Source organism: Anopheles coluzzii, chromosome 3 (genome assembly GCF_943734685.1).
Source record: "Anopheles coluzzii chromosome 3, AcolN3, whole genome shotgun sequence".
Taxonomy (NCBI): domain Eukaryota; kingdom Metazoa; phylum Arthropoda; class Insecta; order Diptera; family Culicidae; genus Anopheles; species Anopheles coluzzii.
In genome coordinates, this window is record NC_064671.1 from 30,937,737 (window position 1) to 30,965,631 (window position 27,895).

Genomic DNA, 27,895 nt, shown 5'->3' on the forward strand with positions numbered 1-27,895 from the left:
AAAATTGCTTTGGATTGTTTTAACCAGAAAAAAAACTAAGTGTTTAATGCTACGTAATGTGCTAAACGAAATAATGTGTGATAAGTAAGCAAAATGGATTGAAAAAAAGCGTTTTGTTTCTTGATTTCTACTACCTATACGCGAAATAACATTAAAACGTCGATTTTGTGAAGCAAATTGCATAACTTTAGGCGTACCAACATGCGGGTATAGGAAGCAAACTAAACGATTCGTTTTCGATTGACACAAAGATACTGAAATGTACATTACATACCTTTTAGCAACATGTTTAATAATATAACAAAGTGTTTTGTATGTTTAACGCCTGAATATAGGCAATTCTCACAGCAAAAGTACACTTTTTAAGTTACATTAGCTCATTTTCTTATACAATTTCATTTAATTTGATTGTGAATTCGGTGATTGATAAATTGAAATTATATTTTAGCCGTTCACTGATTATTCGATTGAATTCAATAAAGCAACATGAGTTGCAAAAAAGTGAAAATCGTTCGCTGGACTACCTTAACCTGCCTACAACGCGGTCACGCTTTGTTCACGGATTCACTCTCTATCGATGACGATAATTGATCAAAGCACTAGAAAATCAATAAAGCAAAACAATTCCAGCGACACACACACGATTCCCCAGGTGCAGTGAGCGTGTTTTGTGGCACGCGCCAGCCCAAAATCTGTTTCGCCCTTGGAATCCATTTTTCTAGCAGCTACTTTAAGCCCACGCTGCCCAGCATTTCAACCTGCCCGACGACGGTCGATGAAGAGCGACGATAATTAAGTTAGTGTCGATTTTTCCCACATCGGCAGCCGTGTGTTTGAGATGTTCAATCGAAATGAATCATTTTATTTGCTTTTTATAGGCTCGCTTTCGGTTCTTGCGAAAGGTTCTGTTTGATTTTCCTGAGAAATTGCTGGACTAACGGATGATTTATTTATTCCCTTTTTCCAGTTACTCCTTTAATACTGAGCTCGATCAAAAATAACCTTTTACACGGAACCATAACCACCACAGCTGCTCCCTTGCAACGGACAACTGGTGCCGCCGGCAGCATGGAACAGTTGGCTCATTTCGTGACGAAATCGTTCGATTTCAACAACAGTCGCGTGCTGGACCTGCTCAACATGACGGCCAGCGCCGGGCCGATTTCACACCCCGATTATGGCACTCGGACCGGGTCCGACTCGGACCTGCTGTCCAACACAAGCAGCAGCCTCGGCGGTGATCTGGAGGATGAAATTCATTCTCACTCGCTCGAGGTATCGCACCATCATCGGCTAGGTCCGGCACTGCATCCACTACGATCGAACGGGCTACCACCGGGCGACAGCGAAGCAACCCGCGAAGAGCCAACGAACGAGGACGAGGAAACGATCGACATAGAAATTACCGATCTTTCGTACAGTAATGCAGGCAGCGGAAGTGTGGTTGTGCCGGAAGGTTGTACCCTCCAAAGCTCTATCTCGCTCAAGCCGACGGTTGTGTTAAGTGGTTCCGGCGGTGAAGTGACGGCAGTGGGTGAGCCAACTCACAACAAGGGGACGGTAGAGCACTCGCTCATGCTGCTAACCGGCCCGAACAATAATGAGAAAGGTGTAACGAATCGTAATGAAATTAGTGTTATACGCAAATTTGACAATAAGAGGTCGCGAGTGGGTGAGGAGGGCTCGGTGCAGGAGTGTTCTTTATCGAGTGAAACGGATGAAGCTGGTGTACGTAAAGGAGGACAGGCTGGAGAGGCTGGCAAGCGAAGTGTCGGGAGTGATGGGAATGAGGGTGGAAATGGTAAAACTATTCACAAGCGACACGTCCCCCGTAATTGGCTGATTGCTGATCTGGTTGATGAGAAGAAGGAAGGTAAGAGAGTGTTTAACTCTACCGTTTGGTACGGGTTATAGCGTAAAATTGAATAGTTTTAGACTACTGAAAAATAATTTCACAGATGAGGTACATAGAGCGTGACATTGTGCTATAGATTGCATACTTTTAGGATAAAAGTTATGATGCATTTTGTTATTAATTATTATTATTAGACATCTATGTTTAAGAATGCATAAATTCAGGCTGACAAATATTAGACATCTTCTTTTGAGATTGCATACCCCCAGGGTTCAAAGTTATTATGGATTTAGTAGTTTAGATTGCATATCTTCAGGCTGAAAGTCACTAAACATTTTACGTATAAGATTGCATACCTTAAGGCGCAATGTTGTTAGATACCAGTGTTTAAGATTGTGAATTTTCAAACTACAAATTATTTAAAAAAAACCCAGCTGAAGAATGCATACTTGCAGGCTGTAAGCTGTTATGCTATGAGCCTAAAAGTATACAAACATACGTTACAAAAACTTTTTAATCGTTTATTCAGAATGATATTGTCTATCAACAATCTATTTCTATCTCAAACTATAACAAATGCGTAGTTTTAGATTAATTTAATTTAAAAAATAACTTCAAGCACTAGATAATGTAATGTATACCACCAATCTGTACACTAATTCCCAGACAAAACCAAAGATGACGTTGCCTTAAATCTCGTGCGCTCGGAAAGCGAAACCGGGCCACCCAAGCAGGCCCACGGATACGATCCCGCCGGGCTGCAGGTGGTACGCCCCAAACCAGCCTCCGAGCTGCTCAAGCAAAGTGTCGATCTCATCAACAATCACCACTACTCGGGGGTAGTAGGATCGATAGGCAGCGGCACAAACAGCACAACCGTTCCCGGTACCGACGGTGAATCTGACACAGGTAGGTCTCCTTTCTGGTGTGAAAAAAACCGAACAAAAACAGGGACAGATAATTATTTAACATCCTCTTTCCGTGGGTAAGAAAGTTGAAACAGTTTTGCCCTTACCATACCTATCCCTATCGCCCCACCGAGAGTATAAGAAAGTAATCAAATAAATTAACCTCTTGCAATACAAAAAAGGGTTGCGCACGGCGCGGATAAGATGGGAACAGCTAACAAAAAAAGGGACACAGTAATATTTTACCAAACGATCACAGTAAAAGCCTTTGCGCATTAATCCAGCAGCCCAACGGGAAAGAGCTAATGCGGAAGGGCCGTGCAGCGAGAAGGGGAAGTCGTTGTCTATTAATTAGCATTCGAAGCAGACAGGGCAGACAACCACGTCGCAGCAGCAGCAACGTAACGAACTCTGCTTCGGTAAAGTCGCTGCTGTCAATTCGCTTAATTTTGCACCATTAATTCTCCGTGTTTGAGGTGCCTGGTGCCGTGACTGGGATACGCTCACTGTGGCAGTAAGGAGTTGGTGGTGTTCGCCGCCATGCTTATAACCTCTTCCTAGCAGCTCTTTAACATCTTTCGTGCACGCTTTTAAGTTGTCTTTACCGCGACAGGGCCATGTCTTGTACAAAGTATTTACATTTCATTATCCATCTAAAGCCAATCCTTCCCGGATGGGAAGGATTTACACTGCGCTAAACGGGGGGCAAACAAGAAATGATCATTTCGAGCGCTAGTTAGTTAAAATGAAAGAGAGAAAGGTACAGAGACAGACAGACATAGAGACAGAGCGAGGTAGAGAGTCGTGCAGCAACGTGCTATCGGGTCGCGTTTGCGTGTTAATTAATTAATTGGTTGTGCCGTAAGGAAGATGACTTAATTAAATGGTTGTTTTCTTCAAGATTTTCCTTACCCGTTCGAGACGGGGAAGGTGATGGGTTGGGTTTTGGTGGGATTAGCAGTGATTGAAGAAGCATAGCATAGAACCCGTTTCCAGATTATGAGCAACTCGTTTGCCAAATGTTGCCGCCTTTGTAAAGCTTGTTAAATGGTTGAATTAAATGGTTTCGGTGTTGGATCGTTTGATTCAATTTATCGGTCTATCAATTTATATGTAGCACTTAGGGCAAATGGCATTTATAAGACACTATTCAGATCGTGTTGATTTGGAGACTTCAATTTCAGCATTAAAATATTCAATTTCAATCAAATACCGAACCAGAAACAAGTCTTTAAAGTTCATATTTTGAAAATTAATCACGTTTAATAGCTATTTTTTGTCCTGTTTCATTGCGAAAAGGTCATTTACATTATTTCTTCTCATAAAAAGTCTCCAATTGTGCAGCCCTTGTCCCTATTTACACCAAACAATTTGTAATAAAAAGATATTTTCCCCATTAAAGTACAATTACTCTCTTTCTCTATCACTAAGTATCCCCATGGTGCGTAGATTAAATTTATCTGCAACACACTCAATACATAACTCTCCCCTGGCAAACTGTTATCTGTGCTACAGCAATTGCATCGCGGAAAAATTGTGCTTCTCTTCCATTCCTTTCCCTCTCTCTGACACACTCCAAACGAACTCCACACGCAATCGGCATCGGAAAACTCATTACCACCACGCTTGTGTCCTGTGTGCGGCGGGGTATGATCGTTTTACAAACGGAAAATCAGTACAAAACCAGCACCAGCCTTGTATGCAGCCACCACCAGAACATTCACCATGGGTTGCAAAATGTAATAACAATCGCAACACCATTACTCGCCGGCCCATTACTCCAACCTTTGCCTTTGCCTTTGCCGATGCTGTGTATCATTAGTTTGCTCTTTTAAATCACATCACCCACCACTACCACTGTTCTAAGAGAAGCAACAGAAGAAAAGGAAGTACTGAACAATAAAAACCTTAAGTGGTAAAAGATAACGCACTGCACGCCGTTTGAGGTACATTTACCTGCTGCTCGAGAAAAGCAACAAAAAAAGCCAACCACCCATAACATCTTGAAACATTACCATCCTTAGCGTAAGGCTTCCAGCTGCCATGCCACCACTCCATAATTTCAGGCAGGCAAGTTTGTTATTAAGTTTTGCGCGCACAAAATAACCGTACTTCATCGGTGTGTCCGGCGTGCGAACGTCGGTGTGGAAGTTCATCTTTTGCTCAACCCCGTGAAAAGTTGTAAAGCCACGAACCGGCCCGCCGTCGTCGGAGCGCCCGAGCGCCCCGGTACACAAACTTTAGACTATTATTGTGTTAAATTGATATAAATTGCATTACAAATAATCATGAATAAAAGATTGGACTAGGGCGAGGCGATGCGAACTGAGGGGTGAGTGGGGCGAGTGGTTGCGCTCTGCTGGTTCGGCGGCTCGTTTGCGCGTGTAAAACACGGGCGGGAAAAACGGTACGGAGTCGTTGTTCGATAGGGCGTACAGCGTTGAAGGATAGAACGTTTGAAACAGTGGTGTAAGGGAGTTTAATCTCGGCCAACTCCCGCTCGGTAGAGGAAGAGCCGGGCCTTTGCTCCGAGGTGATTGAGGTGCGTTCGAGAATAGGGAGGTTGAAAGGTTTGATTAAATTTAGCCTTGTTTATGTGGATTGAGCGTGAACTCAAGGGCGGCAGGGTTACGCGTGGAAGGGGACCCTGTCGGCTGGTACTATCACCATTACCGTTTCGTGGTCAAGGAACTTCCGTTTTTAGTGTGTTTTTATTGACTCTGTTTTAGTTTTGGTTCGGCTGAAGCGCCTAACAGTATGCAATGCTTATAGCAAATGTGTGCTATTGCACCCGATGTAGAGAACCATTAATTAAATTACAATAATTCAGTCAAAGTAATGCCCTTTTTCGTCAACTTCAAATGCTGATAAATGATGTGCCTCACACGAAAAGAAGTGCGTACCACAAAGCATGATCTCTGGCTGATGAAGCTCCTCAACATTATTAATCATTTCTTTTCCTCAAATTTCAACGAAGAATAATTGTTCCACCGTAACAACCGATAATCTGTGATCTGTTTGAACGTTTTCTCTTCCTCAGAAGCGCGCATTTCGGCACCCCGCCAGCAGTCACTCTCACCCGAACAGGACGATCCATCCTCATCGGCCGATGGGACACGATCGGACTCAGCACCACCACCACCACCACCACCGGCTCCCCCGACGGCCGAGGACCGGCTGAAACATCCACCCGAATCGTCGGCCCACGTCGCGAACGGGCACGGTCCACTGTCCGCCCTGTCGAACAACAAGCAGCGCCGGTCGCGAACGAACTTTACGCTCGAGCAGCTGAACGAGCTCGAGCGGCTGTTCGAGGAGACGCACTATCCGGATGCATTTATGCGGGAAGAGCTAAGCCAGCGGTTGGGACTGAGCGAGGCAAGGGTGCAGGTATGTAAGGAAGGGTATAGGAAGGAGAGAAAGAGAGAGAGAGAAAAAAAACAGTTCCTCACCAACAGTTCGGGTGGCAAAATCACTTAGGCAAATTGAAAGGATTACTACTGCCTGTGGGTCCCCGGGCCGGGTGGTTACGATTATATTTAAAAGGAGTTTTTTTTTTTCATTTGAGCAAATGGTGCGGGAAGGTGCGAAGCGATTTTGGACGCCACAGACTGTAACATAATTTGAATTATCGAATTCTAGGTGGTTTACGGTGCATACGTTATTTGGGGATGCATAAAATTGGCTTAGTGGGAAGGGAAATTCAGGGTTTTTATTGTACCAAGGATACATTTATCGACATTCAATAACACCTAGAAGGGTTTGCACTAGTGATGTGCTCTCTGGAGCGCACCCAAGACTTCGATCCAACTCCGACTATTGGGGCCCTTCACGATTCTGGTCAGTTTATTGTATGAAGTTTGACAGTTGGAGGCTGAAATCATGTAAACACACCATGCAAAACCACACACAAAACTAGCTTGCTATTTGCAGTCTAGATTATTCTAGCCTCAAAGCGAGAATAAGATTCGGGTACCTGCTCGAAAAATGGCAAAACAAGCGGGTGTTCACATTTATCCCAAGGTACATTAAAGAGATCAGGTGATAGAATCCAGAATCAAAGTGTATGTAGTCCAAGTGACCTCTTAGCATGTTTTTTATAACCAAATTTTAATATCACTTTTTGACAGGATGGGTTAAAACTTTTCCTCAAACAAACTTTTTGGAGGCTTGACGACATAAAACAGTTTTAAAATCGTTATTCAGAAGCAGAAGCGATAAAAATCAGTCTTCTAAATTCATACACCTTGTGATAAGCCCACCTGTATATTATACCCACTTAGATAACTGCTCGAAAACTGCTATACAATGCAAACAGCTGACAGGCTGAAATTTCAGCCTACCAACTTAAAACGGAAAGGATCCCATTGTTAGTTCGATGCCGACTCCTGCAAAATGGGAACCATTAGTTCCGAGTTCGGAGTCGGCCGGAGTCATCCGGATTCGGTCATCCGGTCGCCTGGGTCGGTGTCTGGAGTCGTCTGAGGTCGTCTGAGGTTGTCTGGAGTCTTCCGGAGTCCATCAACACCAACCCGGACGACACCGGATGACTACGACTACGACTCTGGAATACTCTGGGTGATTCCGCACGTCTCCGGACGACTCCAAACGACTCCGAACAACACCGACCCGGATGACTACGACTATAACTCTGGAAAACTCTGGATGATTCCGGACGACTCTGGACGACTCCGGATGACTCCAGACGACTCCGACTCTGGACGACTCTGGATGATTCCGAACAACTGCGGACTGCTTCAGACGATTGCGGACGACTCCGAATAATGCTGGGAGGACCTACCTTCCGGAGTCGGATCCGAAATGGTAGCAGTCGGATTGGAGCTGACTCTTGATTCTTACACTACCTTACCCATTACTAGTTTGCACACATTCGTGTCGTGTAGATTGCATAGCTTTAGGCGTCCTAACTTTAAATGCGTTTAGTAAATTGTTAAGCATTTCTTAGAGCTCGTTTCTTCTTTTTAAAGGTTTTGTTTTACACCTTTTATCTGTTATCTATTAAAAGAAGTTCAAGAAATCATTCCTTTCTAGTATGTGTCAGCTTTAACATAGCTCAACCAGTCCCTTAATGATAAGTCAGATTCAAACAAAACTCCACATCCAAAGCATGCTACGATCCAACGCTGGGCGCCTCCATTAGCCCCACACCACGGCGTGGTCGCGCAATACTTCTGCAACTTTTTGTTTATCGCACTTCGATCAATCGCACCGATAAAGATGTTTGGAGTTTGTGGTAATGTGCCTGTGTTACTGTGTACTTGTTTGTGTGCGAAAGACAGGGGTTCTGTGGAAAAAGTGGCATTTAATTAAATTAATTTGCTCACCATTAGCTGGCGAATTTGTTACGTTGCGTAAATCGGACATTAATTTTCCACTAATTGATTGGCTTTCCTTGTTTTCTTTTTTGGTTTCGCTCTTTCTTAAGACCGTGCCGTTTGTTTCGATCCCTTCAGAGCAAGAGGGAGAGCTAATCGATAGCGGTTTCGGTAAGAAAGGAGCTGATTGAATGTTGTGCGAAGTGATTTTTGTTAGTAGCATTTAAAAATTGACATTCAATAGGTTATTTATGGTTCAGTGATGAGGCAATCGGTCTTTCGGTACTGGTCAAACCACTCACCCGCTTAATGGGGTTTCCATTACGCTGTTGTAGGTGGTGGCGTCATCCAACAGGCGATGCGAGTCATCTTAGGCATGTTTGGTTGTAGTGCCAGCACTACCAAAACACAAGTTGTTGTCAACCCCGTTATAGTCCATTTCGACCCCTGCAGCCTATCCTTTTCCCCCGGAGCTACTCCTCACTCGCTATTTATATCAATTTCGCTCAAGATGGCCGTTAAATTAGCCGTGAGTTATGGACCGGCGGGAATCATAATTTTGCCTCAGTCCCTGCCAATCCCCCGTTTGTCTGTCCCGGATTTCATTAAACGGGGTTGAGTTGCAGGATGTGCAGTACAGCTGGACACAGCAGTAGCGGACTGTGGACGGGATTTATGATAGCCATCAGACCGGTTGCAAAAGCAATGTGGCGTTAATTGAATTTTTCGACCAAAAGAAAACAATTCCACACACACACACAAAGGGAGAGATAGAGAATGTAAGAGAAAGTATCATTGTAGTTGTCCGTCAGATGATCTTAGCAGTGATTTTGTGTTCCCCCGTTTCTTCGATGAAAGTTTCACTCCCAATAGATTACGGAGATGCGGAGATGCGGGTCAAGAAGGGAATGGAACGGTGCCACGATGCCGAAAGTGTAATCAAGCAAACGTAGTTCCGTGTGCTGCCATTACTCATCATAATAAACGCTTTAGTTTGCAGTTTTGTTGCAGTTTTGGAGTTGCTTATTTATTGTTCCATTTTTTCTCTCCCAATTTTCTTCCCTCCCAAACAGGTTTGGTTCCAAAACAGACGGGCAAAGTGCCGCAAGCACGAGAATCAAATGCATAAAGGTGAGTTTTAAGAATGGAAAAACAAGTCCTTCTTCATGTAGTCAGCACCAAAAATACTATAATTTCCATTATAAAATCATAAAATGGCGCTTCGACTTCACAACGAACAACAATCCCCATTTTGTCCAGCAATGTCCAATGTTCCACATTAACTTCTAATTGGCCATTTATTTCACGTAGTCTCTCGTACAGCGTACACATGCACACACACATGCAGCCTTATAAATTATGCATTCGATGCAACCGATTGCAATATTCCTCGATTGTCCCGGTTTCCCACCATCTCCGGGCCTTTACAATCGATCATCGAACCGAATCGAAGCACAATCTGCCGCACGGCCAACACGGGGTTTGATGTTAATTTCCACAGCTTTTCAGCCGATTGGAAAATTTATCACAAAATCCCCCACCTTGTGTCAGCTCTCTTGGTGTCTCTCTCTCTCTCTTACCCTGGTTGCGCATATGTGCGCATTAAAATTGAACGCGAACGGGTGCGTGTTTTTATGATCAGTATTTATATTTATTGAATAGAAGAAATTTTAACCCTGCCCCGCCCATCCAGCGTATGCAGCGACACTCTGAGAGATTATGGGAGAGGGCGCTGGAGAGGATTCGATTTGATCAAATAATTTATATTCTGATTTATGTTTATGTCCTCGTGCAGTGAGCAATATTGTTGCCGCTCCTCGATCCTCGCTGCCTGTAAAGTAATGCGCTCTGTTCTGTTTGGGGGTGGAATTTCCACATTCAAATGATTCGGCACACCAAACACAACGAGGGAAAGGAGGACACGAGCACGTCAAACCCTATTTCGGAATATAAACCTCCCATGCGCCCAGCAGGGCGTGTGGTGCGCTTTCGAGTTGGAAAAGACACTCACCAATGCCTCAGCAATGTTTCCCACGCCCGTGCCGAATCGATGGTCATTTTTATTGACCATGTGAGAAAACCGGTCGATAGGGTGGTGAATCGAAGCCAAAAAAAAGGATTCTTCAAGCAAGTGCCACATTGAGTCTGCGCATATGTTGCGCAACTTAAAAGAACACACAGACACACACATGCGGCTATGTCCTTTTCCTTCATCTTCTGCCCTCATGCATCTCGCTTTAGCCGTAGCCCCAAAAAACCGAGGTCATTATTTATGCCGCCCCGTAGGAGACTGTCATCAATTTGGCTTCTAATTTAATTCGGTCGTTTATGAAAAATGTATTGAATTTGCATTTGCACACGCTGACGACCCGTTTCACCCTCGTGGCGTGGCGAGTTTTGTTAAGGACGGCGTGCAGTTTAAAATGCTACCACACAACAAGCATACGGTGAACGACTGTTGGTGGTGGTGATGGTGGTGTTTTTAGACAAACATTAATTAGATTGTAGCGATTTAATGAAATTACTCATGCAAACCACCGTTAAAATCGTTGCGTTTTCCTTCTGAGTTTGCAAAGTACCAACTGAATTTGTACGTGAGATTTAAGAGCGGTACCTCGGGGAAGAGGAGTACCACAATTGACGTGATGAATATCGGCCCTTTGGCATGGGAAGAATCTTCGTCCCCAAAGCACAGCCCGATTGTTTCACGGTGTAAGCGGCCGGATGGTGCTAAAGTCAATTAATGTTATTGAATTCGTCGCTTCAATCACAGCATAAACACTCAATTATCCGATAAACATGGCTTTTACACCACCACCCACCATTTGTTTGTTCCTGGGAGAGAGAGAGAGAGAGAGAGAGAGAGAGAGAGAGAGAGAGAGAGAGAGAGAGAGAGAGATAGAAAGAGAGAGGTGAAGAGAAACAAACAACAACCTCAATTGTCTGTGCAGAAGGGTGCAAAATAAAGGGAAAGCCGTTTCGTTTAACCCCTGATTTGTATCCGATTTCTCCCTATTCCATTTCGAATGCGCGAGAGAGCGACAACCAGCGGCACAAATCGAAACAAATCGCTGAAACTTGAAACAATTATTTTGTCCAACACTGCTGTGCGTGTGTGTGTGTGTAAGCATAGTCCTTGGCACTGAAACCGCACCCGAAACAAGAACACTTGACTCACACTTACTGGTTTGCTCGTTCCACAAAACCAGGACGAAGTGTACGAGACAATGATGAACGAAGGGACAAAAACTGTAATTTATTGCACTGGGAATAAGTGTCCTGGGAATAGTATCCTGGAACGTGTATCCTAGCTTGGCACAGCCACATACACGGACACACACCGAATGGGATGAATTTCGCTACAGTGCCAGTCGCGTTGCTCGCTTTGCGCTTTACGCAAGACGGACGCCACAAGAGTGTGAGTGGGAGTGAGGCTGGTGAAAAATAGATTCGACTTAGCGTCACGCGCGATAAGTAAAGCAATTCGCTCAGGAAGCAATTCGCTAGAAAGCATGTGTTGAAGCCCTATTTGCTGGTTTGCACACAGAGCGATGCGGTTCGATGCATTTTATAAAGGCCAGGGTACATTGTCCGTACTCGCTAGTGTAATTTAGATTTTCACTAGCGCATCTGGCGGCGGCTGATGGAAGCTTTTTTTTGGTCATCGAAGGAATGGTCGTACCGGATTTCAAAATTAAGTACAGTAGAACGTCGATTATCCGGGCAGCTCGGGACCGGACGGTTGCCGGTTAATCGATTTGCACGGATAATGGTCCAAGAAATGTCATTTTCATCTAAAAATTATTATATTACTAGTTTTTGATTAGTTTTATGATTAATCCAACTTGAATAAATCGATTAATCGTTATTAAAATATTATTTTAATCAATAACTACAGGTTTATCAACTGTTAATGAACAAAAATGAATTTCGAAAATACCTTTAGACACCTCAGAGCTACACAAAAATCTGGTTGCCCACTTGACTATCGCTGCAAATGTTCGCTGTACGTTTAAGCAGCTGTCACATTTATGCGCACGGTTAAGCCGCCCGCCGGTTAATCCGCCCCCGGATAATCGACGTTCTACTGTAGTTTTTTTCACCGTTTTATGATGCAAAAATAGCTGATATACTTGCACAATATATTTATCTATAAATTACAAAGCTTTTTCAGTGCAGATTAAGTAAAAACACATGGAACAATAAAATATTTTCTGAAGCGGCTCCAAATTGTTTGGCAAAATGCTTCGGTCAGCCGCCGCCGGATGCGCTAGTGAAAATCGAAATTACACTAGCGTGTACGGACAATGTACTCCGGCCTTAAGGAATGCATATTGTTTTTAATTTAAAGATATAAAATACCTTTTTTCTAATTTGAGCCTAAATTATTTGATAATATTAGATAAAAAAAAATTTACCTTTTAGAATTTTCTCCTTTTTTATTAAAATTGTCAACCCATAAAACTGTAGCACTTACTGTATTATGATATCATAAGACTATTTTGGTGGAGATATGACTCTTCAGTAGCTAATACTACACTAATTCTTTTATTATACAGTCAACTTGAATCAACTTTTATTATACAGTCAGTTTTGAGAGACGATGGGACTGTCGAATAAGAGGGGTTTTCAAATTACAGAGGTTGAAAGTGAATGAAAGGTCCATACAAACAAGAAAGAGACAGAACATTTAGTATTCAGCCTTAACTGTTGTTATAGGAAACTGTGAACACGATTGCCAATTTGAGCATACATCATTCAATAACCATGGCAACACCATACACAAATAAGAGGGATACAGATTTCAGAGGTTTTCCAAATTAGACGGACAAAAATGTACTAGAAATGAAGGGACTGTGGAAAATGTTCAAATAAGAGAGGTTTTTCAAATTGGAGAAGTGTCAAATAAGAGAGGGTTCACTGTATAATCATCATTCACTACCTTCAACGGCAATACTAGTGACATGAGGCGCCATCTATTGTAAAACAAGTGGTACTAACTCAATACTCATCCACACCACTATTTAAATAGCCTTGCTACTAACGTTTCAAAAAACTAAACTTAAATGTGTACCTTCCACACAAAATACACCATGAAAACAAGGCACACGGGCCAGCGAACTAATGAAACTGGTTCACATTTCCTCGTTAGCACAGTTTTTGTTCGGAATCGTTCGTTCAATTCTCAACGCAAAGGCAACAAAAACAACTCCAAAACAGGCCATTTCGTCCTGAAAATGCTCTGGGGGGTCCCCGCTGTTTAGATTGGTACCCGTACGCAAACAAACCACCGACGTCACGTTTTGTGCATTCAAAGCAGCGGAAAGGCTCATCGAATCCCGGAACCTCCCAGCCCCCTCCATGGCCTACCCCGGGTTCCGAGAGCAAATTAGCTTGTGCAGCGGTGTGCGTCGAGTTCAACATCCGAGCAGGCATTGGGAAAAATCGTGCCAACCAGCCGCGGACGGGGAAGCTAAAAAGGGAAGCTCCCACTGTGTGTGTGTGTGTTTGCACAGCCAAATTGGCAGACAAACAGAGTGTAAACATTCACTGAGCTCCGGACCGGGAAAATAATACATGCAAATTTAAATTATGCACCTATACTGTACCTTTCCCGGGATGGAAGCGACGAACCCCCACCCACAGTTTGCCGTGTCGTAGAAGTCGCCATGTTTGGGGGGGATGACAAATTACAGCTAGCGGCGCACACGTTCGACTGGGACGTCGATTTACTGACTCGACAAAACCACCAATTTTAAGCCGCTTTGTGCTTAGTGATGGCGGTTGGGCTGCGACATACTGCATGTACGAGGAGCTTTGGTTTCTCCAGCCTGCAACAAACACACACACACCTTTGTACACAGCAATGTGCAACTGAATCCGTCAAACGGCACTGTAACTCCATCGCCTACTAAACGAATCCCCGGCGCCATTTAAGGGGCTGAGCTAGAGCTTGTGCAAACGGGGCCGTTGGTGGGGGTTTGTTTCTAAGCAAACAGTCACCCAGGGCCGACGACGTGATGTGCATTTGCAACCGACCTGTTTTTAGTAGTGTGGTTTGTGTGTGTGTGTGTGTGTGTGTGTGTGTGTATTATTTCCGTCCTTTTTACTCCCGCGTTTTTGAATGTAAACCTCCAAACATGAAACGGAATGCTTTCGCCACCTGCAGCAGCGTAAAAAGGGATATTGGTGCCGCCTTGTTTTTGTATTTGTTTTTGTTTTTTTTTTTTGTGTTAAACCCTATGATGTGAGCCGTGATCTCACAGTGATACGAGACAAAACGGATGATTTTATTTTCAAATCAAGCTGCTCCTGCATTCCGGGGCTATAATTCCCCTTCCCGCTCCAAAAAAAAAAAGGTTTCGTTGCCGAGTCGGCAATAAATACAACACAAAATGATAATTTAATAAACTGTCTGACGACCCTGTTCCGTTTTTCCTTCCCTTTTCTCTGTGCTGTTTTTCCTTCCTTTTCACACCTAAACCAACACAACCATGTGTGTGTGTGTGTCCCTTCGAAAAGTGCTGGCCAGACTAAGCAAAGACAGTCGGTCCTCTTTGCACCCTTCGCGACCGACCGACCGGTAGCACTCTGTTGCGTATCTCTTGGCTTTCTGGGCTGGGAAGGGAGAGACGGCACGGGACCGGGGTCTGGGAGTCTCCGGATTTATGGGATTACATCAAATGTAATCACATAATTGAATTAGCTGCTGTTTCTCCCCGCCCGCTCCGCCGTACCGTCCATCATACCCTCCGCCAGCCAACAACCAGCCAGTATTCCAAATCAAGTGGAAAGATAAAGTTAAGGGCGAGAAATGATCATAAAACGGGAACGAGGGGTGGAGGAAAAGGAACCAAAAAAAAAAACAGACAGAGCACCGACCAACCGAGAACCGATCGCCCTGTGAGGAGGCACTGGGCAAGAATTTCGCTCGTTCGGGAGGCGAGTGTTCAATTGCTCTTGCGCGCTGCTCTGGTTTTACGGAATTTTTAAAGTGAACAATCTTCAAGGTTTTTTTTTTAATATTATTTTGCAGCCTACATAAATTACATCGGGCGTATGATAATTGCATTTATGATTCATAACAGTGAAATTATGTGCTATTGGTATAGGGTACGAGCTTCATTTACGAGTGCGTTACGAGCGATTTTTAAATTATTAAAGAAAATACAAAATTAATTTTTCCCAAAATTTATGTCTAAAACTTTCTTTAAACAATCAGTTCAATATTAACGGATTTATGACACGAGCTTGTAGTGGTATTGAGCAGCAAAAGGAGATTAGCTTCAAATTAAGTTTTTTGTAAGGAGCATCCTTTGAATTTCATTTAAAAATGGATTGAAGCTTCGAACATTTAAACATTTTCAATTATATGGTTAGAGAATTTGAATTTAAATTAAGTGAAAATGGAAAAATAAAAGTGAAGAAAAAACATTATAATAAAATTATTAATTATCATATTTTTGTTATACTTTTTATGATAAATTAAACAAAGTAAATCTTAAAAACAAACTTCAGTCACTCGTTTTGTCTGTTGTTTGTTGATGTCTCCTTAAGTAAGCTTCTCTGGTTCCTTAGTCTATTCCATTGAGCCAAGTTTTCCTCGCTTTACCCCCACCCAACCCAACTAAACGACTGTGCAGACTGTGGGCCGTTGAAGCAGCCGGAACCCGGAAGTGGAATTTAGTTGGCTATCATTCAATTCTTGCCTTTCATAAATCTTTTACCTTTCCCCTGTGTTTAACGCTGGCAGTGAAAAAGGGACATTGTTTACATCTCTCTCTATCTTTCTCTCTCTCTCTCTTCCCCAGGAATTATCCTTTCGAGCCACAGCCCACCGGTCACAACACCGCTCGAACCGTGCCGGATAGCGCCGTATGTTAACGTACCGTCCCTTCGCGCCGGAACCGGCGGTGTCCCACCCGGCAGTGGTACGGGCGCGTCTGGATTGCCCCCTTCGTCCTCTACCACAGCAGCAGCGGCGGCGGCGGCGGCAGCTGCGGCGGCTGCAGCGGCTGCCGTCAACCATCCCTTCCCCGTTGCTGCCTTTTCTGCCTTCGATTCCGCGTTCATATCTGCCGCAGCACAGCAGGTAAGAGGGCACACACACGTTGCTCCATCATAAAGCTCCCTCCGTTGTGTAAAACTCTCAACTACTGGATCCTGTTTTCGTTCTCTTTCGCACACACGCACATACATACTCACACACATACAGTATGCAGCGGCCCTTTCTTCCGGTTCCGTTCCGACGAGCCTTTTCTCCCTTTCCCAGTACGTCCCGCGACCGGGTGGATTGGCGGCGGCGGCAGCGATTGCCACGCTGCCCGGCTTTAGCGTGGCGCACGACAAAAACTCCAGCATCGTCGATCTGCGCCTGAAGGCGGAAAAGCACAAGGAAAATCAGAAGAAAATTGTAAATAATGTGTCGTCGTAATTGAGGGTCGAGGCGTTTGGGTTTTGGTGGAAGGCCAGCGTAAAAAAAGCTATCGATGGTGGAGACATCGGCGCATCAACAGTGTTCACCTTAGTTTTCGGTGAATCGATACGTGAATCTGTAATGCTGTGCGGGCAAGAGGGGGGTGATTTAAGCTCGCTCACAATACTTTTTGTTTTTTTTTCCTGTGTAATATATACAGACAACCCGTTTCGGTAGTGCTATCTTCTGTGTTGATTATTTTAACGGGGATATCGGCCTTTAATCCTTTATTGTTTTTATTGATCCATGGCATCCGAACACTCCTATGAATAGGTGGCCTTCAGAGGGTACATTATGTGTAAAAGCTTTAAAACAAAATTTAAAAATTGCGAAATAGACAGTATCCTTAAATACAGGCGGTCCCCGAGATACACGGTACCTCTTATACGCGGATTCGGAGATACGCGGTTTTCTAAATTTGACAATTCTTTGAGCAAATTGTACTGATTTGACACATCAATTGCAAATTGCCAAATAATTTCCGTTTTGATCGAATGTTAAAAACTATTTAAAAAGGTTTAAAATAGTTATATTCAGTCAGAATATTATCAAATAATTCATAAAGTGACTAAAACCACCCCTTACTTGCAAAATTACACGAAAATTAGTGATATTTTAGCTGGAAATCACGAGATTCGACTTACGCGGAAATTCGAGATACGCGGTATTTTGCGGCCGTTTTCGGTCCCCATTAACCGTGTATCTCGGGGACCGCCTGTATATGAAAGAGTATGTAAGTAAGTAAGTATGAAGCATTAGCTTTAGATCTTGTTGACAATTTCCCTTAATTACCAGTCTTTTAATTTTAAAATGCACCGGCTCTTGTATAGACCCGGGCATGTCCAACAAAATCTTAGCTCGTTTTAAATTCGCTACCGAAAATTATTGGAGTAGGTCATCTGGACCTTAAAGTAGACCGGAATTGGTCTGAGGTGGAGTTGGCCGTTGTTGCAGTAGGCAGGAATTGAAATTGGCCAGAGTTGGCCGAAGTTGGAGTTTGCCGGAACGAGAACGCTGTCTGTCAACTGTCCAAAACCATCAGAGCTCTATTAGAATCGGAGGCGCCTGGAGTCGGAGTTGAGCGGAATGGAATTCACACTGAAGTTGGAGAGGGCTGGAACTGTTATCCGAGCTGTCTTACTTACTTATCCGGTGCTACAACCGCTTTGCGGTCTGGAGTGTCCAAAACCGCTCAAGGTCTCGCGCCTTGGTCTGACAATCCGTTAACCCGGCCTTAATGGCAGACGCCTCCGCGCCATCTTGCCACCTCAATTTGGGCCTACCACGTCTTCTCTGTGCTTGTGGACGGCCTAAAAAAACTTTACGGGCTGGATCAACATGTCCAGCCCAGCGGAGCTTTACAAGCTGCACGACTATTCCGTTCTATCCGGAGTCGAAAAAAGAAACATCTAACCTAAACCAAACTGTACTCTTCGTTTTTCGGCTCCGATTCCTAACGACTCCGGCAGATTCATGCACGTGTAAACTCCAGAATCCTCCGGAAGGCTCCAACTCCGAGAGGCTGTTTCGGAACCGTGGGCACCGTGGATACCGTAAGCTCCAGAGAGTCCATCACTACTTGCGTAGTTTGATCCACGTCTTTGTAACGAGGAGGAACGAATACATCCAATCCAATCGAGTTATCATGTACAAGACCGACGGTGGCCATTGGTTGTTTATGCTAAAAAGAGTTTGAATTGTAGAAACAACATTCCGATCAATCATACGACTCACTGTCCCGCAGGTCCAACGAGTTCCAATATGAAATGATCCAATATACAGTGTCGATATCGCATAGGCCGTAATGAACCTATTGAACCTACTGTACCTACTGGAACCAAATCCACAACCAGGAGCGATTTGGGTCACTTTCCGACTCAGTAGGTAGAGTTCGCCCCACCCATCACTAGTTCAAAAGCTATCAAAAGCCGTGAATTCTACCACAAATTAGAGGTATTTTTAATGATTAAAATGTTGCTTACCCGTAAATTAAAGACAACAGAACTTCTAAATACGAAAAACCTTTCTAAACATCAGAAACAGCAAAATGCACATGCACAATGTTTGGCAACACGTCCTGCCGATCTCACGCACACACTCGAACCACCACCAGCATCATTCGTGTCGCGCGCGCACTGTTCTCCTCCTATCGCCTTCGCACAGGATTCGTAAACAGCTGTGCGCTGTCATTTCAGCTGTCATCCGTCGCTGCTGTTATTATCCTGGAAACAAAGCGAAAGGGACTTTCACGTGGATTCCTGTCCTGCCTTACCTTCTTTCCTTCTTAAAACGTCCTTCCAGCAACTTGCAAAGGCGCGGCGCTCCAGTGTGTGTGTGTGTGAGTGTGTGTTGCCCAAATCGATACACGCTTTCAGCAGGTGACAATGAAGCGACGGGTTTCTTTGTGCTAAATCCTAGCAACCCGCCCAGGATGGTGTGATGTGCTGTCAGTGGAAGATTCCCAAAATGTAGCGAACGGGTTGCTTGTTTTTGCATCGAGTACTGCCACCGTCTACGGTCGAAGGGGCTCCGGTAGTGTAACGCGTTTATCGGGATGGATTTAGCGGCTACTGTGGCCAACATTTTCGATGGCGACTGTACGGTTGCCATCGGCGGTGGTAAGAAGACGGGTGAGCAGGAGCGCCAGTTTGTGCTGTCCGAGTAAGTTGCCGTATTGCTGTTGGGGGAGCATTTTCCGAGTGGAGGAGCTGTAACTTGATATTTGTTTGTTTTGGTGTGGCTTTTTTATAGGTTCATCGCTGAAATTGGCTTGTGGCTGGACGAAAAGCTTAATGATCACCCGTTCGATCCACACCCATCGAATGCTGGCCCGGTCGAGGGACGGCTCGGTCCCCAGAGGACCGTGTTCGACGTGACGGAGGAAGGTTTCGACACTAACTTGCTAATTTCCAAGGACAAGTTGACGCTTCAATCGCAAAATGCTTTCTCCACCGTTAAAGCAAACTGTTGTGTGTACAGTGGCCGCTGGATGTATGAAGTAGGGCATGTCGAAAGCTTCTTTTGATAAGGTTTAATACATTATTTCCTCGTGCGCACAGGTTCAACTACGCTCGAAAGGCGTCATGCAGATTGGCTGGTGCTCGGCACACTGTAAATTCACGCAGGATACGGGCGTCGGCGATACCCGGTATAGCTACGGATTGGACGGTAGCAAGCAGCGGATCTGGCACGTCTACACCCAAAAGTATGGTCCGTTCTGGCGGTCGGGCGACATCTTCGGCGTCTGTGTGGATATGGACGCCGGACGCATCGAGTACTATCGCAACGGCGCTCCACTCGGCGAAGCATTCAAGGACATTGAGCGTGGTCCCGGATTGGCCCTGTATCCGGCAGTGTCGCTGGCGTTTAACGACAGCCTAACGGCAAACTTTGGTGGATCTCCGTTCAAGCATCCGGTGGAGCGGTACAAACCCCTCCAGGAAGCACCGGCCGTGGCACTCTACCAGGCGGACTGCCTCTTGAAGTATCTGGTCAATCTTTCCGGTGCCATCTCGCAGCATGCACGCGTCTCCAACGGTAGCCAAAAGACGTCCCACAGTGTGCTAGTTACGCCGGAATCGATGTACATGCTGCTAGCCGCTTGCCTCATCGAACGGATCGCCCCACTACTCGGCAACTCGTACGTGGTCGAGGACAAAGTGTTCAGCTACATCCGGGGGATGTGTGTGCTGCGCAGCAATAGCCACGGCAGCAAAAACGAAGCCCCCACGCAGCCAGGGGCGCCGGAAAGCACGCTCGGCACGTTTCTCACCCTGCTGTGGATGTACCTGGAGCTGGAGGAGATGAAGCTGTTCCTCAAGAAGCTGCTCAACTATCTCGCCAACACGTACAAGGAAACGCCCGTCGACCTGGAGTACGAGAAGCAGCGCAAAATCATCGTCATCCTGACGTGCGTGTGCAACCATCCGGCCACGCGCAAGTATCTGCTCGAGTACAAGTTTTTCAAGAAAAACTGTCTGCCGCTGTTTCTGTACACGAAACCGCCGGACGAGTCGACGCTGGAGCAGCTGCTGCCGGACGATCACATCTGGACGGAGGGGCTGGGTGGGTCGCGGGAAACGTATCTGGCCGCCTGCGAACGGCTGAAGGCACACACGTCCGTGCTGTACACGCTGCAGAAAAATCTCATCCACATTCTGATGAACAATCACGACGGGAATGAGGCGAACTCGCCCAGCAGCAGAAGACTATTCGTGGCGAAGGTGCGCAAGTTTGTCATGGAGAATAATGTTGAGCTGAGGGTGAGTTGGAATTTTGAAGCGCAATCAGAGCAATTTAAGAGCCGTTTGTAACATCTTTTGCATTTACAGGGACTGTACTCATCAACAACGCAGCCCGCAATAGGATTATCCTTTCTTTGCACCCTGCTAGATGTGGCCAAAACGCTCTGGGAGGAAGAGTGTGATCATGAGCGCGGCTTGGACGGGAAAACCGTCCCACCAACCATCGATTGTCGGTTTTTCTACGACGGAACGTTCAAGTACTCGAACCTGGACCGTATCGGAGGCGTTCTGTCCTACTTGCGGAAACACTTTCGGACGCAGTTGATCGAACGGCTTGGTGCCGATCATCCAAGTTTAGCTTCGGTCGATCAGCCAAGCGATTTGCGTAGTGAAATAGGTAAGCGGAGATGTCAAATTGGAATCAAAATTTACATTTTTAGGCCTTAAATTCGGACAAAATTTCTAATTCTTGTTTCTACATTTCCTAGCTGCATTTAATGTATTTCTCGATTCGGCCATGTTTCTTGTCTCCGGCGGTCCTTCCACTGCCTACTCGCTAGTTTCCCGTGCGGCTAACAGCATCCCGGATCGGCATCAGCAGTCCAGCCAGCAGCACCATCCCATGCCCGGGATGGACGAGGGTCACTCGACCACGGCCACCGGTCAACCGGGTCAACCATCGCCCAAATGCACAGCGGGTGCCATCGGTTGCGGCCAGCTCGATCCATACCGTGCCGTTTGCGAGCTGCTCGATTGTTGCGTGATTTTCTACAATGCCGTTGCGCACAAGTACGTCGTCATGATAGCGGATCTGCGCGACAACATTACGCACCTGTCGGACATACTGCTCGAAACGAAGAGCAACTGCGACGAGGTGATGCACAATCTTGAGGCACTGAAGCGATGCTCGCTCGGGGGGAGCAGTGGCACAAGCCTGCAGGGACAGAAATCGCACGAAGAGCTGCTGAACGAGCTGGAGGCACGGTTCGGTCAGCGGAAAAGCATATTTGCGGTGAGTGTGATTGATGAAAAGTTGCCCCCTTTTTCCAGGGGAATTAACGCGATGTTGTTGTTGTTTGCTCTTTAGAAACGATCGATGGAGCTGGCACGAAAGCAAGCCTGGTACCGTTCGGTAGCTCTCGGCACACACCGCCGCGGCCTGCTTTGCTGGTTGCTAGGCATCATCTTCGAAACGCTGCACACGTTCAGTGCGGAAGAGATCCTGTTCGCATTTCTACCCGAAACGTACATCAACGTGACGCCCATCCTGCTGGACACGGTGCTAGACTTTAGCTTCCATGACACTGCCATCCAGCACGAGCTTGCCGGAGATGCCGAGCTGATCCTATCATCGGCCAATTTCCTCGCCAAACATCTGGCCGACCCGCGCGTCATTCTAGCCTCCTGCAAGGACGCACTCATACAAGCGCTCGGTTCGCTGACCTGCCACGAGGCGGGCATTCGTGCGCTCGAAAGTGCATCGGCGGAAAATCAGCTCGCTCTAGTCCGGGCCCTTCTCCGGCCGTACGAAAACCGTGCCTGGGGACAGAGCAACTGGCTGCTGTTGCGATTCTGGCTTGGCGATGGGTTCGCTTATCGTGAATCGCGCCCACCGTGCGTTTGGCAGGCGGGCAAAGATCCATCGGCCACGCAGCGATCGCTCGGGCTGTACCGAAGCCGAGCTAAGAATGGATCGCACACGGGGCTGCTGCATCTAATCGCACCGGCCTGTCCGTCGAAGCATTTTCAGCGTCTAATAAGCGAAACGCTCAGCAATGATGAGCCGTACTGTACGACGTTTTTGAATTCCGTGCTATCACAGCTAAATTGGGCGTTTTCCGAGTTTATACACATCCTGCAAGACGTAAGCGTTTGGAGCATTTTCCCTTTTAAACTATCTTTCATCCATTGCGATTCGCTTTACCTTCGCAGATCCAAAACATATCGCAACGCGACGAGCAGCTCGTGATCGAAACCAAGCAGCTGAAAATCTGCTCCATGTGCTTCGAGCTGACCGTGTCGCTGATGCGCGCGCTCGAAATGATCGTCACCATCACGCCCAGCCTGCTGCAGGATGCGGCGCGGGCCAACAGCGAAATCATCCTCAGCCGCATCTGTCAGCTCGCGATTCAGGTGCTGTCGCGCGTAACCGTACCGCCCGGCTGCTTCCAGCACGTGATGGACCTCTGCCTGCCCGATCTTAGCAACGTGACGCATTTTGCGATCATCAGTGCCGCGATCGGGATGCTGCTGGCGTTGATGCGTCACGAGCTGGGCAGCTCGACGGAGTGCATTACGAAGATACCGCGCATCTCGAAGTATCTGCTCACGGACACGAGTTTCCACATTGCCAGCCTGGAGTATGCACTGGGGGAGGTAAAGACACCGATCACGAACAGCGACGGGGAAGCGCCGAGGGGAAACTTTGATCCCAAGATGCGCGCCCACATTGATCCGCTGACGAACGAGGTGCGGGTTCCTTCGCCTTTTCGGAAGGCGGGCGGTGGTGGTTCAGTTGGCATGAAGGAGATCATTCCCGATCCACCGATCATCAAGTTTAACATGGCGGACTGTAAGTGTGTGTGTAGAGAGATTGTGCTGGTGATATGCTTTTTTAACACTCTCTGCCTATTTCATTGCAGATCCCAACCACGTGTTGCCCCATGAAGTGGGACAGATTGAGCGGCTGATCGAAACGTTGCAACTGCGCCAAACGCTCCTCTCCGAGATCACCATCCTGTCAGAGGACTCGCTGTGTCCGATCTGTTACGCCAAATCCAACTCGGCTGCGTTTGACCCGTGTCAGCATCAGTCTTGCGAGTACGTACAAAAGAGAATTCTTTTCGGAATCAGCACCATTTACGGGTTTTTGTTTGTTTATCTTTCCGCCCTGCAGAACCTGCATCATGCAACACCTGATGAACAGCAAGCAGTGTTTTTACTGCAAAATTCTCATCATACGCGTCACCCGCCAGGATGGTGCAATCATCTACGAGGCGTGCAACACACCGCCGGCACCGCCGGCACTGGTTCTACCCCGTATGCAAGTTTCGCCCATGGTGTTTACCACCTCCACGCCCACAACATCGACGATGGATGCGGAGGAGCGCAGCAGTGAAGCTTCCACGACGCCACCGCCCCCGGAAGTGGCCACATCGCTAAGCACCATCGATGATTTTGATGGAACCGCCGCTTCTCCACCCGGTGGCAACACATAATATTGCACATTCCCCACTCTACGTTGGCGCTTCGAGAGCTTTTGAAGCAAAAATCATCGTGTCATATCTCTCTTGTTCGCGATTGTAGTTTGATCAGGCTTTTTGCGCGAGACGGTTCACTCAAATATTCTAGTCAATCAAAGACCGTCGTTCAGTGCAGGGCGGCGATGTTGCTTCAACAGCAAACGCTGCGCGCAATCACTCTTAGCTTGAAACCATTTCTCGAACATGATCTCATAGTAGGCCACTCGTTGTCATGCGCGGCAATCCTTTCTAGCTAGCAAATTTCCTTCCTCCGTTTCCATTTTCCATTTTCCAAATCTATTGAAATCGTCCTCTAGAACCACCGTACCTCAAATCTACCGTTTTTGCTCAGCTCAAATACGTACCCAGCATGTTTTCCCTCCCTGTAGGCTAACGAACAGAAAAAAAACGCACATCGTAATGTGGTATCTTTACCATGGTAATCTTATATCCTAACTAGAAAACACAATGGTAGCTTTGATGCTTAGTGTGTACGTGCAAGCAACACGAAACAGCAAAAACTGTGTTCCTAAAAATAAACCAAGCCGATCTTTTTACGCCTGATGCAATGGAAAGTGCCATTTTGAAGCTTTTGGAACACTGGACAGTCGGAACATTAATGCTCGAAAGGATGTTATATTTATGCTAGCTTATTTAGACTTAGTACCACCGCATCCCCCCCGCACGTTCAACCTCCCAGGTCCATGTTTTCAAACTTTTCCTGATTGTAAAAGCCGGCCCGCACCTGCCGCCCGCCAAAGAAGCGCCCGTTCAGGTCGACCACCGCCTTGATGGCGCTTTCCATGCGCTTAAACTCGACGAAAATGCGAACCGCTTCCTCGGGCACCACGTCCGGCACCTCGTGTATTACCACCGTCACCACGTCGCCGTACTTGGTGTTGCACTCGTCCTTCACCTCCGGTTCCAGCTCATCGTCCACGTCGCCCGGTCCGACCATGTTCTGCAGCAGGATCGGCGCAAGTAAGTAAAAATATCACACACAATTGAATGAAAAATCAGTGTCCTTACCCGCAGCAGCACCACCTTGCTCGGTGATTTCATAATCTCGGTTATTGACGGCTCGGATGCGGCGCCCTGACTTGCGCTCGGAGGGGTGGTGACTATCTCAGTACCGGAACCACTGCCGCCGCCACTGCCACTGACCGTGCTGGTGGTGGCCGATATATCTTTCTCGTGCACGATTCGACCACCCCGTTTGGATGTTTTCTCCACCTGCAGGGCGACCGCCATACCCTGCTCCTGCTTACCCAGCCCCTGACCATCTTTGAAACCGTATTTGGCCATAATTTTGGCCGCCACCGAACTACCACCGTATGCCGCGAGCTGCGAAACTCTGTAACGGAAAGAGAACGTGAGTTTTGGTCGGTAAGAAGGCAGAAGGTGGCGTCCATAAATGACGCGCAATGTGAGCGGCTTCGAACGTACTTAGAACCACCTTCCGATGGGATGCCACCGGCACACGATTCCTGCAACGACGGTGGCGGTGCAATGGCCGCACCCGACGGGCGACTCTGTCCGGGCCGGAACTCTTCCTCATCGTCCGACGAGGGGCGTCCCGCAAACCCGCTGAACTTCTTGGCCACCGGACCGTCATCGTCCGGCTGACTGCCGCCGTGACTGGGGCCGGCGTTACTGTTGCCGCCGCCACCACCGCCGCTACTGTTGCTGTTGTTGTTGTTGCTATTGTTGTTGTTGTTACTGTTGCGCATACCACCGAACGAACGTTTGTACTCCCGCCGGTTCCGCCCGAACCCGCCCTGCAGCGGCTTTATCGGGGGCTCCTTCGCTTTCCGGTCCTTCACCAGTTTGTCGTACTCGTTCGGCCACATCGGATCGTACTCGTCCACCACGTCCCAGTTGTAGTCGTCGGTAATGGCCGCACTGATCGGGTTGGGCGTTGCATTGGTGGTCGTGACCGTGATGGGCCCTTTGGCGCTTTTAACCACGATGCCGGAAGAGGGATCAGTGAGTGATGTGCTCGGCCCGGGGCCGGAAGCTGCCAAGAACGGGAGCGTCTGTTCGGTTGGTTCTTTTTTCGCCTTCAGCACAACGGGTGTAAGAATCTATGGCAGGCGGAGAAAGGGAAGCGTACGGGATGAGTTTGCCGATCCGTGGAATCCAGCGACAAAGGCCTTACCTTACTGCCTGGTTTTCGCAGAATTGCTTTCGGTGTTATGGCGGGTTGATTAACTTTCTTCACTTGCAGCTGCGGCTGGAACAGTTTCAATCCGGACGACCACCCGGCCACCTTGTCGGGCCCATGCTTCGTGTCCAGATCGTCGTACAGAGCCATTGTTTATGATTTTATGCTGCAAGCGACCGTCTGGAGCGCGTTTTTCGTGTAAAAATCGATACAAATGCTAGCTTTGTTTTGTTTGACTGCGCGAGTCAAACGGCGGAGGCGAGTGTTTTGACAGTTCTGAAGTGGCGGTGCGTGAAAGTAGCCCGAAAATGGAGAAACATAACAAACGCTCCGAAACGCGTCTGGTGGTGCACGTACGCGCATGATGTTTCATTTTTGTGGTCGAAATTTTGTGTTCTTCTGTGCAATTTTGTGTTTCTTTCTAAGGTGAGTGTTTATTAAATTTTAGTTTACTATAGTGAAATGAATTATTTGGTAATTAGGAGTGTTCAAAATCGGGGCTAGTTTATAAAGGTGTTTGAGGCGACAACTTGCATACGGTTCCATGGTGTAATGGTTAGCACTCAGGACTTTGAATCCTGCGATCCGAGTTCAAATCTCGGTGGAACCTATCACGAGTAACTTTTTTGGGATTATTGTTCTTTTTGTTCTGAAATTGATACCATTCGCGAAAGAGTTCCAGCGATAAAAGTAGAAGCAATGTGTTCTATCTCTCCTATACAATTTCCCCGACCATGATACCTCGTATGATTTAGAAAAACGTGCTTTTTACAGCATCCGGATTGTCTAATGTTAACAGCTAGCAGGTCTAGAACGAGTTAAAAAGACATGAATCCTCTGCATTTTGCCTAACGGAGTCTCTCTCATTTAATTATAACGAACAAACACACTTTATTTTTTTTTTTACTTCCGAACCATTACACTAATGAGATGTATTATTTTTCGGCATATTCAATGAGGTAAACTCAAATTCTACAATTTGAAAAAAACAGCACTGAACCTACGCTATGGGACAAATTTCGATCCGCACAATGATCAAAGATTCCAAGAACTGCGATCTATCACGCACGGGCCCGCGCGGGCTAAAGTGTGCGCACATCAAAGGAAAATGGAACAAAAGAACTTTTCCAAGTAAAAGTTGGACATTATGAAACGGGAAGCAGCAAACAAGAGCGAAGAGATGAAATCGTCGCTAAATAGTCAGTCATCCAGTCCTTCGCGAGAGCCTCAAGCGAGAGGTCGTATTGGGAGGGAAGCGCAAGCTGGATTCAAAATTAATAATAAGAATTAGTAATACGCACAAAGTTGGATGTGTAGATTAGAAACACATCTTTTGATTGCGATTGCGATTAAAATTAATGATCCAAGCAGATAAATAATTAATATTAGGCAAAACAGCGAAGTATGCGTATTGCGAATAGAAATGGTGTAAAATTAGGTATTGTGTTTGTGTTGGCATGTAATGGGCTTATGTAAGTATGGGGGTATAGCTCAGTGGTAGAGCATTCGACTGCAGATCGAGAGGTCCCCGGTTCAAACCCGGGTGCCCCCTCGCGTGAAGCCTTCTTTTTGTTGTTTGTTGCTGCTATTTTACGGAAAACTTTTAAAAAGCTCACACCACAACATTGTGCGGTTGTGAACTTTTATTTGGTAGTAGCTTTGAGTGCGAA

General features: G+C 46.5%; 3 protein-coding genes and 2 non-coding genes across 5 annotated transcripts; 4 read left to right on the forward strand and 1 right to left on the reverse strand.

Annotated features, from left to right (window-relative positions):
• The first annotated feature begins 921 nt into the window (after window positions 1-921).
• LOC120959532 (segmentation polarity homeobox protein engrailed-like) lies at window positions 922-18,520 on the forward strand. The gene is made up of 6 exons (XM_040382991.2): window positions 922-1,873; window positions 2,522-2,764; window positions 5,804-6,153; window positions 9,173-9,230; window positions 15,911-16,191; window positions 16,315-18,520. Exons 1-6 carry the CDS (start codon window positions 1,069-1,071, stop codon window positions 16,531-16,533), a joined length of 1,956 nt encoding a protein of 651 aa, XP_040238925.2. The 5' UTR covers window positions 922-1,068; the 3' UTR covers window positions 16,534-18,520.
• Window positions 18,521-18,657: 137 nt separating this feature from the next.
• On the forward strand, window positions 18,658-24,625 carry LOC120957329 (E3 ubiquitin-protein ligase RNF123). Its single transcript, XM_040379475.2, has 9 exons — window positions 18,658-19,236; window positions 19,327-19,573; window positions 19,635-20,837; window positions 20,907-21,216; window positions 21,308-21,831; window positions 21,907-22,683; window positions 22,752-23,391; window positions 23,462-23,639; window positions 23,716-24,625. Exons 1-9 carry the CDS (start codon window positions 19,130-19,132, stop codon window positions 24,035-24,037), a joined length of 4,308 nt encoding a protein of 1,435 aa, XP_040235409.2. The 5' UTR covers window positions 18,658-19,129; the 3' UTR covers window positions 24,038-24,625.
• Window positions 24,626-24,677: 52 nt separating this feature from the next.
• Window positions 24,678-26,490, reverse strand: LOC120957330 (splicing factor 45). The gene is made up of 4 exons (XM_040379476.2): window positions 26,220-26,490; window positions 25,508-26,145; window positions 25,091-25,415; window positions 24,678-25,022 (listed from the first exon to the last, which is right to left on the reverse strand). The coding sequence occupies exons 1-4, from the start codon at window positions 26,373-26,375 to the stop codon at window positions 24,750-24,752; spliced, it is 1,392 nt and encodes a 463-aa protein (XP_040235410.2). The 5' UTR covers window positions 26,376-26,490; the 3' UTR covers window positions 24,678-24,749.
• Window positions 26,491-26,763: 273 nt separating this feature from the next.
• Window positions 26,764-26,835, forward strand: Trnaq-uug (transfer RNA glutamine (anticodon UUG)). The gene has a single exon. It is a non-coding gene; the product is annotated as a tRNA-Gln (tRNA).
• Window positions 26,836-27,705: 870 nt separating this feature from the next.
• On the forward strand, window positions 27,706-27,777 carry Trnac-gca (transfer RNA cysteine (anticodon GCA)). The gene has a single exon. It is a non-coding gene; the product is annotated as a tRNA-Cys (tRNA).
• Window positions 27,778-27,895: the final 118 nt, after the last annotated feature.

Bases quoted from the DNA above. Each gene is read 5' to 3' on its own strand.
- LOC120959532 (XM_040382991.2), top strand. From the start codon at position 1,069: ATGGAACAGTTGGCTCATTTCGTGACGAAATCGTTCGATTTCAACAAC. The intron at 1,874-2,521 runs GTAAGAGAGTGT...ACTAATTCCCAG, and splicing joins GGTTGATGAGAAGAAGGAAG to ACAAAACCAAAGATGACGTT. The intron at 6,154-9,172 runs GTATGTAAGGAA...CCTCCCAAACAG, and splicing joins TGAGCGAGGCAAGGGTGCAG to GTTTGGTTCCAAAACAGACG.
- LOC120957329 (XM_040379475.2), top strand. From the start codon at position 19,130: ATGGATTTAGCGGCTACTGTGGCCAACATTTTCGATGGCGACTGTACG. The intron at 21,832-21,906 runs GTGAGTGTGATT...TTTGCTCTTTAG, and splicing joins AGCGGAAAAGCATATTTGCG to AAACGATCGATGGAGCTGGC. The intron at 23,392-23,461 runs GTAAGTGTGTGT...ATTTCATTGCAG, and splicing joins CAAGTTTAACATGGCGGACT to ATCCCAACCACGTGTTGCCC.
- LOC120957330 (XM_040379476.2), bottom strand. From the start codon at position 26,375: ATGGCTCTGTACGACGATCTGGACACGAAGCATGGGCCCGACAAGGTG. The intron at 26,146-26,219 runs GTAAGGCCTTTG...CGCCTGCCATAG, and splicing joins TGCGAAAACCAGGCAGTAAG to ATTCTTACACCCGTTGTGCT. The intron at 25,023-25,090 runs GTAAGGACACTG...ATCCTGCTGCAG, and splicing joins GCAAGGTGGTGCTGCTGCGG to AACATGGTCGGACCGGGCGA.